Raw genomic sequence first — 15,873 nt, 5'->3', positions numbered from 1 at the left:
GGGAGAGCGGTTCATTGGAGGGACCAGAGAGAGGAGCTTGTCATGTGTGTCGCCAGAGGTTTGGGGGTGAGAGGTGAGATAATGGGAGTTCAGGGTTGGGGGTAAGAATTTTTTTTCTTGTTTGTTTGTTCCCCCATCCATGTTCTTTTTGTAATGGGGGTGGAACTATGTTTACACTGACGTGGTGGATGGCGTTCCATGCCATCCATTTGTTACAAAATGTGTGAAAATCAGGATTTGCACGGCCATCAAACATACCCTTAAGCTAACAGTGTTCTTTGTTCAACTGCTCTTTTCTTGTAATCGTAGTACCGTCCTTGGCCCCATTAAATTTTAGTAACAAGGGGCCAGAAGAACTATTAATGTATGATGAACCTGTTAAATTTTAGACTTGTCTAGTCTTACTCTTATTAGCTGTACTCAGAGAACGTGGCTGTTGGTAAGATGTTACAGAAATCCTTATCTCAAAAAATCAATAAATATATGAAAGTAGACAATACAGAACAGAAAAGCAAGACTCCTTATCATCTCAAAAAAATAGCATCCTAGCATCGGTGCCCCAGAACGACTGCCCGACGGTCTGGTATAACAGTGCAAGAAATACAGAAGAAGGAAGCCGTGTAGACAAAACTGTGAATGTCATTTGCATCTTTTACCAGTTCTTGTTGCTGGACTCCATGTTGGTAAGATGTTACAGAAATCCTGTGCCATCTTCCTAATCAAGCAGGATTAATTGTACTACCATGAATTTGTGGTGAGAATCAACACGATCTTACAAATGGAATTCAAGGCTTCTTGTGACGATGCCATGCATCAGCGACTGGTTGGAGTTCCCGAACAAGCCTCCATCTGATGAAGGGTTAGTAGCTGCTCTTCTGGTTTGCAGAGCCCTGCATGGCATTAGGGCCACATGTTCTAAAAATTAAGTATCCAGACTCTTAGAGGTTTCCGGGAGCTATAAAACCTCTTAACAGACTAAGAGGCCTCACTAGTAGCACAAACTTAAAACCAGCAAAATCATTAAATTCAATAATTTATGAGATGCCCGACTCTAGAAATAAGCACAGGCACAATAGTCTCACATCTTTTACATGTTGCCAATTCCCACTCAAAATTCATAGAAGTTGTAAAACTATAATATAAAGGACGAGTAAAAACCCCAAGGGGTTTGGCATAGTGGCCAGTGGCCACTAGGCACGCGGTCTAGGTTCAAATTCCATGGGTGTCACCTCTTGCGCAAGCAGCGTAGTGACTCCCTGGGGGCAAGGGGTAAGCCCACAGAGTTTTATGTTGCCAGGACAGTGATCATAAGTATGGCAGTCAGAGCCAGTGTGGTTAGGTCTCTGATCCTGGGGGCGGTTTCTCTGTGTAAATATATAAAAAAAGGACGAATATACAACACCAAGATTGCAAGAACAAAGATAAAATCTCAGCAAATGCAAAGAACCAAGATAAGCCTCCCTAGACTCGGCTATAAGTGCCAATGGTGGCCATTATATGTAGCTCACTTCACACTCAAACAGATAATGGAGTACTGCAAATTTTAGCATCGACAGCAAAATTGTTCACAGCTTGATGGCTTTTTCAGATGATTTCAGTTAGCATTACACGAGTGATCATTGAGAGAAAAAGATTGATTTAAAAAGAAATATTGTGCATGTGTGTGTGTGTGTGTGTGACAGAGAGATGCTTGGACCTGTTAATAGAACCTTGCCAATGTAATGAAATAAGCGGAAGAAACCAAGAATGCTAAAGCATTCACTATGTCCCACACGGACAAATGCAACAAGCACAAGAGAGAAAATCCACTAAGGGATATACAAAGGGCCTTATAAAAAGGCTACACACATGAAAAATAATATCACTATTATTGAAGAGGAGCTCTCAAGAGCAATACAACATACATGGGGGGTTCCCCCTATTTATAAGAAGAGGAGACCAAAGGGGCTCCCAATAGAGTCGTTGGGAGCCCCCAACGGTCACATATGTGACCGTTGGGGGCCCCAACGACTCCATTGTGGGGCCCCTTTTCGGTATCCAAAAAATACAAAAATAAAAATAAAAGAAAAATAAAAAAATAGTGAAATACGAGAAACAAAATAAGTACCCCTATGGGGTACTTTGTGAAATGCCATAATACCCCTATCGGGTATTATGGTATTATTACATATGTTTTAACACCCCCCCTCAAACTTTACGGGGGAATGACCGAAAGTTTGCCAAGGAGGAACAAGAAGCGAGGAGCAGGTAGGGCTTTGGTGAAGAAATCAGCAAGTTGATATTCTGAAGTGACATATGGCAGTGTTACTGTCCCACGAAGATATTCATCACGTACATAATGACAATCCATTTCAATATGTTTCGTCCTCTCATGGAAAGTGTGGTTGCTGGCAATGTAGATAGCACTTTTGTTGTCGCAACAAAGCTTCGAAGCCCCGGTAATTTCGACTCCCATATCTTGAAGAAGACTTCGAAGCCACACCAGCTCCATTGTAGTGGTTGCCATAGCCCTGTATTCTGCTTCAGTAGAAGACAATGAGACTTTCTGCTGTTTCTTGCACCTCCAAGCAATTAGCGAATCTCCTAGGAATACACAAAAGCCAGTAGTTGAGATTCGATCATTTGGGTTTCCTCCCCAGTCAGCATCAGTATAAGCTAGTAAATCTAAGGAAGAGATTGAGGATAGGAATAGCCCTTTAGTCAAAGTATTTTTAATATATCGAATGATCCGGAGCACAGCACTCATATGCACAGATGTAGGAGCATGCTGAAATTGGCTTGCAGAGTGCACAGCATGAGCAATATCGGGCCTGGTGATAGTCAGATAGGTGAGGGAGCCTATGAGTTGCCTGTAGGGCGTAGGATCGTCCAGCAGAACTCCATCCTCCAGTCGTAGTTTAGCATTGATAACCTCGGGAGTCTCCACCTTTTTATCATCTGAAATCCCAGATTTGGAACATATGTCTGCAGCAAGCTTCATCTGTGACAGTATATACCCTCGAGGAGAGTATGCAACTTCTATGCCAAGAAAGTACCTGAGAAAACCCAGATCCGACATATCAAAATTATGTTTTAACATATTTTTAACTTTAAGAATACCGCTTTCATCATTGCCAGTGATGATCATATCATCAACATAAAGCAGAAGGATGATGATACTATTACCTGCATTTTTAACAAAAAGAGCAGTGTCAGTATAACATGAGCGAAATCCCAATTGTAACATGATAGCACTAAATCTATCATACCAAGCCTTAGGGGCTTGTTTAAGACCATATAAGGCTTTTAATAACCGAAGGGTTTGACCTTGGTTAACACTGATTCCCGGCGGAGGATCCATATATACTTCTTCATTCAACTGACCATTAAGAAAGGCATTTTTAACATCTAATTGGAATATAGGCCATTTCTTAGATGATGCTACCGCAATTAAAGTTCTAACGCTTGTCATGCGAGCCACGGGAGCAAAAGTCTCCTCATAATCGATGCCATATTCTTGTGAGTATCCCTTAGCAACTAATCTAGCTTTATAGCGCTCTAGGGAACCATCACTTTTTGTTTTGACTTTGTAGACCCATCGACATCCTATAGCTTTCTTATTTGGAGGAAGGTGAACTATTTCCCAAGTTTTAGCTTTATTTAAAGCATCTAGTTCAACTTTCATTGCTTCAACCCAATGAGGTATACTTTTTGCTTGATTATAATGGGAGGGTTCATAGTAAGAATGCAAGGCTATTAGACAAGCTCTATATTTAGGTGAAAGAGTTTCATATGAGACAAACCTATTAGGTGGAATTGATTCTCTAGAAGAACGCCTAAGGGAGGTTTCTTCTAGGGGTTCATTAAGCCGCAAGAATTTTTCTAAAGCACTAATAGGTTGGGCTTCCTCACGCCGGGTGTATACTTGGAGATTGTCACCATTAGTTGGTGATACATCATCATCATGAAAATCATGAGTATTTTCTAAAATTTCCGGATGACTCATAGAGTCATCATTTGAATCTTCTAAAAGATCATTGATAAACATATAATCAATTTTATTTGATTTTTCCAATATGTCAAATCCATTTTCATCTTCTAAAAAGGTTACATCTTTGGAGACAAATAACTTATTGTTTTTATGATCAAAGCATCTATAGCCTTTTTTATTTTCACCATATCCTAAAAATACACATTCTATTGCTTTAGGTGACAATTTATCTCTTTTATGTAAAAGAACAAAGCATTTACACCCAAAAATCCGAAGACGATTGTAGTCGGGTGTCATATTAAAAAGTTTTTCATAAGGAGAGATATTATTCAATTTTGAAGATGGCATCCTATTGATTAAATAGGTGGAAGTTAACACGGCTTCGGCCCAAAAATTTTTAGGAATATTTTTAGAAATGAGTAAGGATCTAGTGGTTTCCAAAATATGCCTATGTTTTCTTTCCGCTAGACCGTTTTGTTGAGGAGTTCTTGGGCAAGATTTTTTATGACAAATGCCATGTTGTTTTAGATATGCTTGAAAATCATTTGATAAGTATTCTCCACCCGAATCGGATCTAAGAATGGATATTTGACTTTGAAATTGATTTTGAATTTTTGCATGGAATTCTTTAAAGAAGTTAAAAACTTCCGATTTAAAGTTAAGAAAATAAATCCATACATATCTAGTATAATCATCAATAAAAGTAACATAATATGAATAACCACCTTTAGATAGAACCGGAGATGGCCCCCAAACATCGGAATGCACCAATTCAAAAGGTCTTGTTGTCACAAAGGATCTAATAGGAAAAGGAGTAGACTTCATTTTGCCAAAAATGCAATCTTTGCAATTGATATCTTTTTCTTTACAAAACTTGTGTCCAAAAGGAAAAAGATACATTTTAGAGTAACTTGGATGTCCAAGCCTTTTATGCCAAGTTTCAATATTTTTGTCTTGGACATAAGTACAAAATGAGGTATTTGGAAGCATTAAATTATCCATAAAATAAAGGTCTCCCTTCCTATGGCCTTGCCCAATCCGCTTCCCGGACCGGAGATCCTGCACAAAGCACCCTTGGGATGAGAAAGATATTTCACATCCATGGTCGGCTATTTGAGAAACGGAAAAGAGGTTAAGATTTAATTTTGGAACTATTCTAACTTTTGGAACAAGGAAATTTTGAACATTTTTAGAATCAAGAGTTCCAACACCATTTATTTTGAGAAAAGTTCCATCGGCCGTAGAGACACAAGACATTTTTGAATTGGTGTGCACATTGGTTAATGCATTTTCATGAGGGGTCATGTGAAAAGAAGCTCCGGAATCTAAAATCCAAGAGTACGTACCGGGAGGTGATGATGATGAGGCAATGGCGGCACCGGAGGTGGAAGAAGTGACCTTTAAGATTTGTTGAAGAGCCAAGGAGATTTGTCCAAGAGTGTCTTTGAGATCCCCGTTCTTGCCGTCATCTTCTTTGGTGGTGGATTCTTCAACGGAAGCCACCTTTGGCTTGAATGCCCCATTTAGCTTTGGGCAAACGGGTTTAATATGTCCCGGCTCATAACAATGGTGACATATAATCATTTTTCTTCCACCACTCCCTTGCTTACCAAAATGAGGTGGTTTGTATGTTTTAACATGATTGCCGGGTTTAGATACGGCAAGAACTTCCTCTATGCTTTTACCCATGCTATGCCTAGTCTCTTCTTGAGTAATCTCGGCAATAGCTTCTTCTAAGGGAGGAAACGTGGATCTATGGAGAAGTGAGGATCTCACTTGTTCAAATTCGGGACGAAGCCCAAATAAAAATTGAAACAATCTATCTTGTTCCATTTGTTTTTGTCTTAGAACCACATCCTCCATAGATACCCATTTAGGCTCTAAAAGAGCCAATTCATCCCACAAAGGATTTAGAGCACTATAGTAATCTTGTATGCTCATGTCGCCTTGTTTTGTGGTTCTTACTTTTTCTTGCAAGAAATAAGCTCTTGCAAGATCCTTTTGGGTAAACATACCCTTCATAAAAAACATAGCTTCATTTGCCCGGCGGAATTTTGCAATATTTGCACATACCTTAAGTTCGACATTATTCATAAACCATGCAAGGATTTTTGCATGGTTGCTCTCCCAATCTTCCATTTGATGATTATAATCTTCAATGGCCTTGAGACGAGCATCGCCTTCAAGTGCTTTCTCTTGATCTCCTTCCATCTTTGTGAGCTTAAGTTGGGGTTCCGGAACGGTTCCCATTACATAACCCCAAAGCTTCTTGCCTTTGAGATTATTCTCCATTGCGGATGCCCACATCATGTAATTTTTTCCATTGAGTTTGAATGATAGATCGATCTTGACTTCCATTGCTACACAAGGAAGATGTGAGAAAGAAAGGAAGTAGAGAGAGACAAGATTTTACCTTTAGAAGATCTTATGGCTCTGATACCATGTAATGAAATAAGCGGAAGAAACCAAGAATGCTAAAGCATTCACTATGTCCCACACGGACAAATGCAACAAGCACAAGAGAGAAAATCCACTAAGGGATATACAAAGGGCCTTATAAAAAGGCTACACACATGAAAAATAATATCACTATTATTGAAGAGGAGCTCTCAAGAGCAATACAACATACATGGGGGGTTCCCCCTATTTATAAGAAGAGGAGACCAAAGGGGCTCCCAATAGAGTCGTTGGGAGCCCCCAACGGTCACAGGGCCCCAACGACTCCATTGTGGGGCCCCTTTTCGGTATCCAAAAAATACAAAAATAAAAATAAAAGAAAAATAAAAAAATAGTGAAATACGAGAAACAAAATAAGTACCCCTATGGGGTACTTTGTGAAATGACCATAATACCCCTATCGGGTATTATGGTATTATTACATATGTTTTAACAGCCAATAGGTGTTGAAGGCTTGATAGGAAAGATGAGGATATGGATGATGACATGCACAGAGATAGATAAGATGCACTAGCTAGCATAATCATTCAGGAAAGTGGTTCTTGTACGCTTGCGATACATGCCAGACTTTAGAGGCATAAACAGAAGAAGGTTTGATACAAAAGAGCAAGATAATGGAAGACGACATGCACAGAGATGGATCAGATGCAATATCTTTATGCTTACAATCCATGCACACTTTAGAGGCATAAAACAAAAAACATGGAGCATGGATGAGTTTCTAGGAAAGGTTAAAATTGATAAAGAAAAATAAAGATAAGCAAAGGGGTTAAAAGGGTTATGTGGTTTCTGACTCAAGGTTTCCAATAAGGAAAGCATAATCCATAGTGATGAGAGAAGCAGAAGCATAATTAAAGACAGTTTGAAGACCACGTCATATGGGGAAGTGTGAAGGTTCCCAATAAGGAAAGCAGAATCCCAAAGTTATGGGAGAAGCAAAAGCAAAGGACAGTTTGAAGACCACGTCATATTGGGGAACTGTAAAGGGAACCAAGAAATGAATGGGCAAGAGTTTGGAAAGCATGTCTTATACAAACTAACATAACGGGGAATGGGAAGCGTGAGTTTGAAATGCTTCCTATGAAAAGGTACAACACATACCCATACCACTTGAGAAGCATTGCACTTTTGTTTTTGAAACAAGCTTCTCCAAAACCGTACTTCCCAAGTAAGGATACAACTTACTGTAAATCTTGTATTTCTCCACTTGTAGTAACATCATATCTTAGAACTAAAAAGGATCATGTGAAGCTTTAATGTTGTACAACTACTAAAACACGCTAATAATCTAATAGAAGCATTAAACATGAAAGAGATCAGACATGTCTGTACTTATTAAAGAAGGGCCCAGTAAATAGGCAAATAGCACTAACCTGAACACTTTGGAAGGTCCCAGACAGCAATTGAAGAAGGTGAACAACTTGTCTCACATAGTGCCATATTGTTCTCATGGTAGACATTCATTGCAAGCATCCATGCACCAATTGTAACATCCTCATTACTAAACATCCTAAAACTAAAAGTGCATTAAAAGAAAAAATCAGCTTCGTAACATATGTACCACATAATAAGTACAGAAGAGCCAATATTCAGTAGTCATACAAATGATGAAAGAATTGAAGGTTTGCTTTGGTTTCTTATTAGAACATGCATGGATGCAAAGTCTCTCTTTACAAGTACCACATAATAAGCAAAGTACGCATACACAGTTACAGGAGCCAATATTCAGTAGTCATACAAATGGCGAAAGAATTGAAAGGTTTGCTTTTGCTTATTAGAACATGCATGGACATAACGTCTCTCTTTACAAGAATACAAAATTATCCAGCAGCAGGGGTGCTCTTGGCCCAGTGACTATACTTATTCTGGTCTTTCTCAGTGGGTATACAATAGGCTAACCTGCTTTTCCATTACTCTAGTTTGCAGGTAAAGTATTTTGCTTTTATTTTGGCAAATATATGACAACTTGATGTTATTAAACTAGACATAAATTTTGTGATATATCTTTTATGTTTTTCTTTGAACCCAAATCATACGACCAATCTTCTGTCACAAGAATAAATCACTTACCTTTAGTTAGTTTTACTTGAAAGCATTCATACTCCAGCATGCATCATTATCTGAAGAGACGATTAATATGAAGTTCAAAGCACAAACCATCCATACAAACAAGTATCTTATACATTTTTTTTTCTCTGAGAAATGCTAGGGAAGAGGGCCCCCAAACCTTTATTGATGGAACTATGTACAAACCAGAATAATATGTACAAAAACACAAATAAATAATGAGTCATCCCAATAGAATCAGAGATCTCTCCAAACCCATCCCAATCTGGAGGCTCGTCTTTCCAGCTTAATTCAGATCTCCCTTTCATGGGAATAAGCAATAAGGAACCAATCTCAACAGAAATACCCATGTCGCAAAAACACAGAGCATCCAACAGACTTTTAATAGCCAGAAACTAAGCAACAAGAGTTCCCTGTCTCAGACCCCTCTGACTCATCCAATTCAACCATCCCTTATTGTTGGAAGAAACACAAATCAGAGAATTATCAAACCCTCCTTCCATTAGAATCTGATCTAAAGCCAGTGTTTCAATCATTAATCTATCACTCTTGTTGAGATTAAGAGGTTTTAAGTTTAAGGTTTCTTAAAAGTAGGTTATTTGATATTTCTTGTTTAATGAGGGACTTGTATGTAACTTTTTATATTGGCCTCTCTCTATTTAACATAGAGATTAGCCCTAATCAAAGTTAACGAGTTTCTCATCTCACTGCCATCTTCTCTCTCTCTCTCTCTCCCTCTCTCTCTCTCTGCTTCGGTTCCTGTGCATCTCATTGGAATTTCTACATGGTATCAGAGCGGTAGATCTCGGGAGCTTGATCTATCGTGATCAATCTACACCAACAAAAGGCTGAAAACAAAAAAAAAAGGTTGGAAACAGGTGTGCACATTTTTTTTTGCATAGATTTGATAACATCATATCTAAAGGACACAGTGACTGCGTGTCAACAGGATCGGGATATGGCAGAGTTGAATGGTGCGTAGAAGAAACAAAGGATTTTTTTTGTGTGGAAGTAAAGAAAACCTATATTGATAAGTAGCAGTTTTGGATCTGGATGTTGAAAGTTGGTGTCTTGCCGTAAATCCTGTGTTGTGGAGTTTTTTTTAAGCTGTCGTGATTTCTGTGCCTGGGAGCAGCTGTCGTCATTTCCTGTGTTGTTTTTTTGTACTCATATTATCTTTGGTCGTGAACCTGGATGCTGAGTTCGACGTGGTTCTGTTTTTCTCATATCTCATTTCCTGATCTGATCTATCATCGTCTCTGATTTCGGTTGAATAACCCTGTGTAGTCGTGAAAGAGGCTGTCGTATGAGGGTGAAATACATTGTTTTTTTTTTCTGACGTGATTTTATCCCTGATGTGGGTTGAAAAACTTTGGGTGGTCGTGGAAATTGACTGACGCAAGATCATGAAATATGTTGCTCCTGTGTTAGTTGGCGTGTGGTTGATGAACATTTCAAATTTTAATCCTAAGTGATTAAGAGAGTGAATCTGTTTTTTTTTTGCAGCAGTATTAGCATCAAATATCTCTCATACCCTGTTAGTATTATTCATTATGGGTGACGTTTCGAAATTTGATTCCAAAAATCAGAATATTGGGGACTATAAGGCATTTGCAAATCCCTTTGCGTATGGTTCCTCTATGAGATTGAATGAAACAAACTATGTCAGGTGGTCCAAAACTTTTATGATGTCGGTATCTGGACATCGTAGAAAACATATTTTGTTGGAAACTGAACCAAATGAAAAGGTGGGAAAATATATTACTTGGGACGAAGATAATGACATTGTTATGTCATGGATAATGAATAGTGTCAAACCTCATATTGCAGATGGTCTAATTTACTATAATACAGCCAAACAGATGTGGGACAATCTTCGAGATACATACTCACAAGAGACTAATGTGAGTCGTATCCTGCAAGTCGAACAGGAAATATATAATTTGCAGCAGGGAGATCAAACATTGGCCCAGTACTATGCCTCCGTCAAAACTGCGTTTGAAAGACTCAATGCTCACAAACCTCTTTGTTGTTTGAAACAAAAGGGATCATCAAGAACAGATTATGGTTGCTCGGTTTCTCACTGGTTTATCTTCAGAATTCTCTGTTGCAAAAGTCCAAATGCTGACTGGATCCGATGTACCTACTCTTGTTGATGCATACAATCGTCTGAGTAGACTTGCGATCTCTCTTCCACAATCTCATCATGTGTCCCAGTCATCTGCTATCGTTGTCTCATCTGGTTATGAGCGTGAAAATATTCAGAATATTAGAGGATGAGGTCGTAACAAAGGTATGAGAGGCAGAGGAAAACTTCAATATACATTCTGTGGAAAATCTGGACATTTAGAAGATCGTTGCTGGGATAAGCATGACCGACCAACTTCTTCTTCATCAAAGTCAAATGCTCCAAAAGCAAATGTTATTACACTAGAGGTAACAAATGCACATGATAATACCTCTGCAAGTGACAGTATCACCCTCAGTCGAGCAGAATATGATGAGCTGATAGTTTTTCGCCCTTCGAGCTCCTCCTCTCCTGTAGCTGATGTTGCCTACTCAACAGGAAATGATAGTAAGTGGATTATTGACTCTGATGCATTCAGACATTTGTGTGAAAATTTGCTTTTCTTTTCAGATATAAAGGATATTAATGTTCATTGAGGAGTCTCATTAGCCGATGGGAGTTCCTCACCAATTGTTGGTCAGGGAAATGTTTCTATATCCTCCTCCTTATAGTTGAAAAATGTTCTGCATGCTCCCAATTTTCCTCAAAGTTTACTCTCTGTTAGTTGTCTTACCAAAGAACTAAACTGTAGAGTGATATTTGATCCGCTGGGTTGTCATTTTTAGGATTTATTGACGGGGAAGAAGATTGGTGGAGGCTATGAAGAAAATGGAGTCTACTACCTACATCATCCAATGGGTAATGTTTATGCTGCAGTGGACTACTTCTCTAGTCTTGTTCAGTGGCATCGTCGTCTTGGTCATCCTTCATTGTCAAAGCTTCGTTATGTTTTTTCTCAAATTCCTTCTACTACATCATTTCAGTGTGAAGCATGTCAGTTGGGCAAGCATCATCGAAGTTCGTTTCCTTCAAGTCAGAGTCAGTCCAATCATTTTTTGAACTTCTTCATGCAGATGTATGGGGTCCTAGTAAGATTCCTACTAGGACTCAAAGTCGATATTATCTTGTTATTGTTTATGACTTTTCTAAGTTGTCATGGGTGTTCTTAATAAAAGAAAGATCTGAAGTTCCAAGTATTATCAAATCCTTAATTATTGAAATAAAAACTCAATTTGAATTTGTTGTCAAGATTGTTCGCACTGATAATGCTCTTGAGTTTAAATCAAAATCCCTGTTACAATTTTACCAAGATCATGGCATTCAACCCCAAACTACATGTGCCTATTCATCTCAGCAAAATGGTGTGGCTAAGCGAAAATACAGGCACCTGCTTGATGTTGCACGGACCCTTATGATACAATCCAATGTTTCTGCGTTATATTGGGGTGATGCGATTATCACTGCGTGTTATCTGATCAACCACATGCCTTCATCTTCTGTGGAAGATCAAATCCCATTACATATCCTAAAACCTAATGCCCCACTCTTCTCTTTCTCACCTAAAATTTTTGGATGTGTTTGTTTTGTACACAAACTTGGCCCTGACCGTGATAAACTAGCTGCTCAAGATACAAAATGCATATTTATCGGTTATCCAAAAAATCAAAAGGGATATCGATGTTATGATCCAATTTCTCGCCGAGAGTATGTCAGTGCAGATGTATCTTTCTTGGAGTCCATTCCATATTACTCTAATATTGGTTCCCAGATGCAAGTTGATCTAGCTGAGTCTTTTCCATTACCTATACCTCATTTTCCTTTGGAGTCTGTGCCTTCATTACCGAACCAAACTTCATCCTCTTCACGATTTCATAATCCTCCATTGGTATATGTACGTAGAGCTCCACCTCCTCCGGTGACTTCATCTTCTTCTTCTCCTGAGGTAAGTACTACTGACAACAGTGATCTTTATAATGATGATAACATGCCAATCGCTCTACGAAAGGGGACACAACAATGTACCTTATATCCCATATCTCATTTTGTATCTGATGTCAGAATTGGAAATCAGATGAAAACTTTTATTTCAGCCTTATCTGCTGAAACTATCCCTCTGAACTATCAACATGCAAAGCTAGATAACAGGTGGAAGTTGGCTATGCAAGAAGAAATGGTTGCTTTATTGTCTCAGCATACATGGGATCTAGTTGATTCCCTAGTGGATGCTGACATTGTTGAATGCAAATGGGTATATACAATAAAGTACAGGTCGGATGGTTCTATTGAAAGGTACAAGGCCAGATTAATTTATGGGCAAAAGGGTATACTCAAACTTATGGTATTGATTTCTTTGAAACTTTTTCTCCTATTGCACGGAAGGGCACCATTCGTCTTGTTCTCTCAGTAGTTGTTCATCATGGTTGGCGTTTGTGTCAATTAGATGTGAAAAATGCATTTCTATATGGGGATTTATCTTAGATAGTTTACATGCAACAACCTCTTGGATTCGAGGTTGAGGGGGAGTGTCAGAAGGTGTGTAGATTAAGAAAGGCGATATATGGCTTGAAACAAAGTCTGCGTGCATGGTTTCAAAAGTTGTTTGAAGTGATGTCGAGTTTGGGCTTTAATAGGTCAGCGGCAGACCATACATTATTTATCAAGAAAACCAACTCAGGCATAATTGTTATGGTGGTATATGTGGATGACATCATTCTTACAGGAGATGATGTGAAAGATATTGAAGCCACAAAGGCTCATCTTCAAAAACACTTTGTTACAAAAGACCTTGGCTCACTTAGATATTTTCTGGGTATAGAAGTTGCCAGGAGCCGTGAAGGGATGGTTTTGTCTCAACGGAAGTATGTTCTTGACTTATTAAAGGAAACTGGAATGCTGGGAGCTAAACCAGCTAATATCCCCATGAACCATAAAGTTCAGTTGTTTGAAGAAGGGTCGAAACCAGTTGACAACAAAAGCTATCGCTCATTAGTAGGGAAGCTACTATATGTAACTATGACCAGGCCTGATATTGCTTTAGCAGTAAGCAAAGTTAGCCAATTTATGGACAAACCAACTGAGGTACACTGGAATGCAGCTATAATGATTCTCAGGTATTTAAAATCTTCTCCTGGAAAAGGGTTATTATTCAAGAAAGGTGAAATTCTGGAGATAGTGACTTACTCTGATGCTGACTATGCAGGATCTGTAGTGGATAGAAAATCTACCACAAGATTCTGTGTGTTTTTGGGAGATAACCTAATTTCATGAAGAAGTAAGAAGCAAAATATGGTTGCTAGGTCGAGTACAGAATCAAAATATAGGGCTATGGCCCAAACAGCTGCTGAATTAATGTGGGTTCGTACTGTTCTAAATTATCTTCAGGTGAAGACTTCCTCTTCTATGACCATGATGTGTGATAACAAGGCTGCCACATATATAGCGAACAATCCTGTCTTTCACGAGAGGACAAAGCATATTGAGGTTGATTGCCACTATGTAAGAGATATGGTTCAAGCTGATCATATCACTACCAAATATCTAAAGTCTGAGGACCAAGTTGCAGATATGTTTAAAAAGCCTCTTGCTAGACCAAAATTTCTCAAAATGCTGTGACAAGCTGAGCATGATCGATATCTATGCTTCAGCTTGAGGGGGAGTGTTGAGATTAAGAGGTTTTAAGTTTAAGGTTTCTTAAAATTAGGTTATTTGATATTTCTTGTTTAATGAGGGACTTGCATGTAATTTTTTATATTGGCCTCTCTCTATTTAACATAGAGATTAGCCCTAATCAAAGTTAACGAGTTTCTTATCTCACTGTCGTCTTCTCTCTCTCTCTCCCTCTCTCTGCTTCGGTTCCTGTGCATCTCATTGGAATTTCTACAACTCTCAAGGCACTTAACCCCTGTCATTATATATGTCATCGCCTGCTTGGGCCCCAATGGCAATTTTCATTTTTACTCCTTGAGCCCAAGAAGCCATCTGAATCACACCACCACCATGAACTAGAGAAGAATCAGGGTGCGGGCATATTCCAGTTTGAGACCACAACTGAACTGATCGTCTCTTCACAGGAGACCATGCTAACTTAAAAAAAAAATCTGTACAAGCACTCCAGACCTCTTGTTTAAACTTCTTAATCAATAGAGTGCCAGAACCATGAGAAATGCGATTACACAAGCACCAAATTTTCCAAACAAGAATATGAAAGACCTGGCTCCAACAGATACTTAACCAATCAACCTTAAAGGATCTAGAGAACCACCATTTCAACTCTTGGATCACAGTGGAACAAGGGCTCCGACTGAGAAAATTTCCTAACAACAAAATTCCAAATATTTGCAGCCACAGAACATGATAAAAACAGATGCTGATTACTTTCTTCGGGACAAGCACAAATTGAAAATATTTAGCTATGAAAAACTAGCCAATTTTCAAGAAGCTTTTACAAGTGAATAATTGATATCTTCTGCCCAGTGTTATTGAAAATGCGCCTCAAGGCGAGGGGCCTTTTGCCTTGAAGCGCTAAGAAATAGTGGTCTTGCCCGAAGGCATGCGCCTCGTACGCTACGAGGCGTAAGCCTTGGGGCAAAGCACGCCTCAACATGAGGTGCGCACTTTTTAGCTTATCGGGTCAAATAGGGTCAAATACCCCATTTGACCCAAAAAGAGGGAAAAAAGAGGGGCCCGACCCTAATTAGGGTCAGGGCCTCTCTTTTCCCTCTCACTCTACCTCTCCCTCTTGTCTCTCGTTTCTCGCCCGACTGTAGCGAGAAGAAGCCCCTCTCCTTACTCCCTCTCGCTCTACCAGGTACTCCCTCTCTCTCTCTCTCATCTCTCTTTGTTCTCTCTCTTGGGTCTCGACTGCAGTGACGAGAAGAAGAACCCTCTCCCTGCTCCCTCTCGTCTCTCGCCCGGCTGCAGTGAGAAGAAGAAGTCCCTCTCCTTGCTCCCTCTCGCTCTACCAGGTACTCTCTCTCTCTCTCTCTCTCTCTCTCTCTCTCTCTATCTTTGTTCTTATTTTAAACTTCTCTCTTGAGGGCATGTAGGCATAGTTTTCAAATATATTCTTTCCTTCAGGGCATACTGTGTATCGTGTGTGTGTGTGTGTGTGTGTGTGTGTGTGTGTGTGTGGTAGAAGGAATGCCACTGGGTTATTGTGAGATGTGTTTATAAGCTCTTCAACAATTTATGTTCTACTAAGTAATAATTTCTTGACCCATAGTTTGTGGAAAAAATAAATCTATATATTGAAAATTTCTTCTTGATGTATCTTGACCTTTATTGTTATTATCTAAAGAAAGTTGAACCTAGT

At 39.1% G+C, this 15,873-nt stretch overlaps 1 protein-coding gene across 2 annotated transcripts in view; it reads right to left on the bottom strand.

Moving 5' to 3' along the window:
• Positions 1-447: 447 nt before the first annotated feature.
• The window catches only part of LOC149836607 (putative beta-1,3-galactosyltransferase 14), a 41,477-nt gene continuing 26,051 nt past the window's right edge, over positions 448-15,873 (bottom strand). Inside the window, exons 6-8 of one of the 2 annotated variants that reach the window (XM_090005481.1) lie at positions 7,801-7,943; positions 777-890; positions 502-702 (exon numbers count right to left, since the gene is read on the bottom strand). In XM_090005481.1, coding sequence (XP_089861607.1) covers positions 814-890; positions 7,801-7,943 — 220 coding nt within the window. In that variant the 3' untranslated portion in view covers positions 502-702; positions 777-813. Of the gene's footprint in view, positions 891-7,800; positions 7,944-15,873 lie in introns of both variants that reach the window. The other variant, XM_090005480.1, reaches the window with a different exon arrangement.

The sequence above is a fragment of the Nuphar pumila genome, chromosome 5 (assembly GCF_984573655.1).
Source record: "Nuphar pumila chromosome 5, dmNupPumi1.hap1.1, whole genome shotgun sequence".
Taxonomy (NCBI): Eukaryota; Viridiplantae; Streptophyta; class Magnoliopsida; order Nymphaeales; family Nymphaeaceae; genus Nuphar; species Nuphar pumila.
Note: the sequence above shows the minus strand (reverse complement) of the source record. Positions and strands in the feature narration are given on the sequence as shown.